General features: G+C 40.2%; 1 protein-coding gene across 1 annotated transcript in view; it reads left to right on the top strand.

The window, feature by feature from the left end:
• The window catches only part of rsph9 (radial spoke head component 9), a 33098-nt gene extending 27800 nt beyond the window's left edge, over nucleotides 1-5298 (top strand). The window contains exon 5 of the mRNA XM_070446577.1: nucleotides 5130-5298. Coding sequence (XP_070302678.1) covers nucleotides 5130-5278 — 149 coding nt within the window. The 3' untranslated portion in view covers nucleotides 5279-5298. The remainder of the gene's footprint in view (nucleotides 1-5129) is intronic.
• Nucleotides 5299-5682: the final 384 nt, after the last annotated feature.

The following is a 5682-nucleotide window of genomic DNA, read 5'->3' as shown; positions in this document are numbered from 1 at the left end:
CGCAGAGGTTTGTATTCTAGCGTGTACGTGTGTCTAAGTTCTAGACATATGTAGGAGTCTATGGTGGCCTGGAATTGGTTCCCGGGCGACCCCAGGCAGCTTTTTATCGTTTGCCTCTGATTGGGATCCTTATTTAGGTTGCCATTTTCCAGTTTGGGTTGTGGGTTATTGTCAATGAGATGTTGCATGTCTGGCATCGTTATACTTAGCTTTCACGTTCGTTTTTGTTGTATGTATTAGTTTGTTAAAACCTTCTCTGGGATATGTGGATGGATTGAGCGTCCCACTTGTCCCAAGTACCAGGGAAAATGTAGAGCGCCAAATTCAAAAAAAATTATATAAAATCAAACTCCTTCATTAAATCACACATGTAAGATACCAAAGTAAAGCTACACTCCCGTTGTGAATCCAGCCAACATGTCAGATTTCAAAGAGGCTTTTCGGCGAAAGCATAAGATGCTATTATCTGATGATAGCACAACAGTAAACAAAGAGAGTAGCATATTTCAACACTGCAGACACGACACAAAACGCAGAAATAAAATATAAATCATGCCTTACCTTTGACAAGATTCTTTTGTTGGCACTCCAATATGTCCCATAAACATCACAAATGGTCCTTTTGTTCGATTAATTCCATCCATATATATCCAAATTGTCCATTTATTTGGCGCGTTTGATCCAGAAAAAAAGAGCTTCCAATTTGCGCAACGTCACTACAAAATATCTACTTTTGTAATACAACTTAAGGTATTTGTAAACGTTAATAATCGATCAAATTGAAGACGGGTCTATTTGTTTTCAATACAGGAGATCAACAAACTAACGGTACTTTTCGAGTCTTGCGCAACTCTCAAACAGTACACATGACGTTACACTGTTTCCAGATGGCCTTACTTCTTCATTGCACAAAGGAATAACCTCAACCTATTTCCAAAGACTGGTGACATCCAGTGGAAGCGGTAGGAACTGAAAACAGTGATTAGAAATCCAGTATCCCAATGAAAACTCATTGAACAGACAGTGACCTAAAAAAAAAAAAAAATGAATGGTTAGTCCTCGGGGTTTTGCCTGCTACATAAGTTTTGTTATACTTACAGACATGATTCAAACAGTTTTAGAAACTTCAGAGTGTTTTCTATCCAAATCTAATAATAATATGCATATCTTATATTCTGGGGATGAGTAGAAGGAAGTTGAAATTGGGCAYGCTATTTCTCCAAAAGTGAAAATGCTGCCCCCTATCCTAGAGAAGTTAAGTGTTCTTCATTTCATTAAATTGTCTGTTTCCACTGGCTGCCTTTCTGCATAACTATATCCACTGAGCATGCCTCTTTTGTTCTTACTGTGTCACCTCGCAGGCAACTTTGCTGCTTTTCACTTCTTCAGTTTGCCTTGCCATCTCAATGGCTCTCTCTAGCATGAGATCTAGCATGATATCTTTATCTACGTAGGGCTATTGCAAGAAACTATATAAGAAACATTTTCAGTTAAAATCCATTATTGCTTTTTTGGACTGTTTGAAATGTGAATTATTTGCTCCAGACAAGTGCATTTCCAGGCATAGAGCCGACATGGAAATTAATAATATTGAAAGTATTTAGAACCCCCCCCCCAAAAAAAAGAAATCCCTTCTAGAATTCCCCTAAAAGTACAGTTTAAGCTCAAATAATGCAACAAAATTAATTTTCTTCAACTGTAAAAACAAGTTTTCCCTGCCAGACAAGGAATGTCCCGACTTTCAAGAATCTCTTAGCTAATTTTCTGCTATTCAATGCCTTGYGGGGGCTGCGGGGGTATGTGCTATGCCAGTGCTCGAAGACTGTTGAAGACAGACGCAGAAAGATACACATGTGCGTGCTGCACTGTCAAACGAAGCACAACACTGGAAATCTATTCGCATCCACATAAACTAGTCCAGGCATCGTTCTTTGACGAACACAGTAGGTTGTATATTGAATTCAATATAAGAAAACAGAGAGAGACGAAGAGAGAGAGCCTGCCAATTCCTTAATGTAGCCATTGGCTGTATTGTACAGCCAAAACATGAAGGAACTGGCAGTCTCTTGCTCTCCTCTCTATCTGTTTTCTTCTATTGAATTATATGTAGCCTAATATTTAAACACTTAGCTAAGTGGGCAGGGAGGAACACTTGACACTTGACTAATTTGAAATATGTAGTTAAGGTATTATATAAGCCAATGGTCATCTATAAGGCATTTATTCAGTGATTTTCTCCTTTGTCTGATATATGTGTTTATTCATTCACAACCAGGATAGTAAAACTTTATTTTAAGTGTCCGTCATAAAACATTTATAAGGCCATTTATAAATTGTATATTCACCATGTATTAATCATTACTCCCACATTACTAAACCATTTAGTAATCATTAGTAAAGTATTTTTGCAGTCCCTAATCTAAAGTGAGCGCTGTCTATACTTTAGAAATACTTTAGAAACGTTTTGATTGACCAGTGTAATTTCTCACAAAAAGATGGGCATGCCATCGGCAGACATTCCTGCAGTACCTGATTTTAGCTAGGGGGCACTATTTTTATGTTTGGAAAAATAACGTTCCCAAGGTAAACAGACTATTTCTCAGGCCCAGATGCTAGAATATGCATATAATTGACAGATTAGGATAGAAAACACTCTAAAGTTTCCAAAACTGTCAAAATATTGTCTGTGAGTATAACAGAACTGAAATCCAACCCGGAAGTGCCTTTTATTTGGAAAAGTCCCTGTTCCATTGCTTGCCCATCCTCCATTTAAAGGGGTATCAACCAGATTCCTTTTCCAATGGCTTCCTCAGGCTGTGACCAGGCTTTAGACATAGTTTMAAGCTTTTATTTTGAAAAATGAGCGAGATTTTTCAAAATGCGGCAGGTGTCCTTTGATTAGTTCCTGCGYGCGAGAGATGTAGCTCAACATTTTCTTTCTCTGTAGTATTCAATAGGTTACCGTCCGGTTGAAATATTATCGATTATGTATGTTAAAAACAACCTGAGGATTAATTATAAAAAACGTTTGACATGTTTCTACGAACATTACGGATACTTTTTGGAATTTTCGTCTGCCCTTCAGGACCGGAACGAGCCTGTGGTTTTCTGAACATAACGCGCAAAACAAATGGCGGTTTTTGGTTATAAAACGAATCTTTATCGAACAAAAATAACATTTATTGTGTAACTGGGAGTCTCGTGAGTGCAAACATCCGAAGATTATCAAAGGTACCGTACTGTTTTATATACATTTTATTGCTTTTCTGACTTTCGTGACCAAGCTAATTTGAGGCTAGCTGTTCTTACTGTTTGTCTAGTGATTGATAAACTCACAAACGCTTGGATTGCTTTCGCTGTAAAGCATATTTTCAAAATCTGACACGATAGGTGGATTAACAACAAGCTAAGCTGTGTTTTGGTATATTTCACTTGTGATTTCAAGATTATAAATATTTTTAGTATTATTTTGGAATTTGGCGCTCTGCAATTCAGCGGWTGTTTACGAAAATGATCCCGCTAAAGGGATCCGTGCGGCAAGAAGTTAAACCACTCGAGTGTTGCTTTAGCAGTATGCTTAGGGTCATTGTCTTGCTGGAAGGTGAACCTCCGTCCCAGTCTCAAATCTCTGGAAGACTGAAACAGGATTCCCTCAAGTATTTCCCTGTATTTAGCGCCTTCAATTCTGACCAGTTTCTCAGTCCCTGCTGATAAAAAATATTCCCACAGCATGATGCTGCCATCACCATGCTTCACTGTGGGGATAGGTTTCTCGGGGTGATGAGAGGTGTTGGGTTTGCACAAGACGTAGCGTTTTCCTTGATGGTCAAAAAGCTCAATTTTAGTCTCATCTGACCAGAGTACCTTCTTCCATATGTTTGGGGAGTCTCCCACATGTCTTTAGGCGGACACCAAACATGTTTTCTTATTTTTTTCTTTAAACAATGGCTTTTCTTCTGGCCACTCCTCCATAAATCCCAGCTCTGTGTAGTGTGTGGCTTAAAGTGGTCCTATGGACAGATACTCCAATCTCCGCTGTGGAGCTTTGCAGCTCCTTCAGGGTTATCTTTGGTCTCTTTGTTGCCTCTCTGATTAATGCCCTCCTTGCCTGGTCCATGAGTTTTGGTGGGCGGCCCTCTCTTGGCAGGTTTGTTGTGGTGCCGTATTCTTTCTATTTTTTAATAATGGATTTACTGGTGCTCCGTGGGATGTTCAAAGTTTCAGATATTTTTTTATAACCCAACCCTGATCTCTACTTCTCAGTAACTTTGTCCCTGACCTGTTTGGAGAGCTCCTTGGTCTCCACCGCTTGCTTGGTGGTGTGGCAGACTYTGGGGCCTTTCAGAACAGGTGTATAAATACTGAGTTCATGTGACAGATCATGTGACACTTGGATTGCACACAGGTGGACTTTATTTAACTAAGTATGTGACCTTTGAAGGTAATTGGTTGCACCAGATGTGATTTAGCAAAGGGGGTGATTACATATGCACGCACCACTTTTCCATAATTTTTTTTTTGAAACAAGTAATTTTTTTCATTTCAYTTTGGACTATTTTGTGTATGTCCGTTACATGAAATCCAAATAAAAATCAATTTAAATTACAGGTTGTAATGCAACAAATAGGAAAAAACGACAAGGGGGATGAATGCTTTTGCAAGGCACTGTATACACATACATACATACATACATAACATATACAGATAAATTAATTTCAGAAAAAAAGAAACAGAAGTCTACTGGACCACAAAGTTCTCTACGTATTTCTCCCGCTGCTGTTGTTCAGATGTGCTTCTTGTAGGGTAAGGATAGGGTTAATAGATGTCATTGCTAGCTCAAGTTCATTATCCGATGAAAGGATGAGATATTGAGAGGGAGAAAGCAGGAACATACCCCGGCTTTGTTACAGAAAACCAAAGATATATAGGTGGAGCCAGATAAAGATACTCGGGTCTCCCGACCCCTCCTGTCTCAGCCTCCAGTATTTATGTTACAATACTTTACGTGTCGGGGGGCTAAGATCAGTTTGTTATATCTGGAGTATTTCTCCTGTCTTCTCTGGTATCCTGTGTGAATTTAAGTATGCTCCCTCTAACTCTCTCTTTTTTCTCTTTTCTCTCTTCTCTAGGAGGACCTGAGCCCTGGGGACCATGCCTCAGGACTACCTGCCCTGATGACTCCTTGCTGTCCCCAGTCCACCTGCTGTCCCCAGTCCACCCCAGTCCACCTGCTGCTGCTCCAGTTTCAACTGTTCGGCCCGCAGCTATGGAACCCTGACCTGTTCACCGGACTTGCTACCCTGTCCCGGACCTGCTGTTTTCGATTCTCTCTCTCTACCGCACCTCCTGTCTCTAACTCTGAATAGCCAGCTATGAAAAGCCAACTGACATTTACTCCTTAGGTGATGACCAGTTGCACCCTCTACAACCACTGTGACTATTATTATTTGACCCTGCTGGTCATCTATGAATGTTTGAACATCTTGGCCRTGTACTGTTATAATCTCCACCCGGCACAGCCAGAAGAGGACCAGCCACCCCTCAGAGCCTGGTTCCTCTCTAGGTTTCTTCCTAGGTTCCTGCCTTTCAAGGGAGTTTTTCCTGGCCACTGTGCTTCTACATCTGCATTGCTTGCTGTTTGGGGTTTTAGGCTGGATTTCTGTATAGCACTTTGTGACAGGC

This window comes from Salvelinus sp. IW2-2015, linkage group LG14 (assembly GCF_002910315.2).
Source record: "Salvelinus sp. IW2-2015 linkage group LG14, ASM291031v2, whole genome shotgun sequence".
NCBI classification, from domain to species: domain Eukaryota; kingdom Metazoa; phylum Chordata; class Actinopteri; order Salmoniformes; family Salmonidae; genus Salvelinus; species Salvelinus sp. IW2-2015.
The sequence above is the reverse complement of the archived record's forward strand: the minus strand, read 5'-3'. Positions and strand labels throughout refer to the sequence as shown.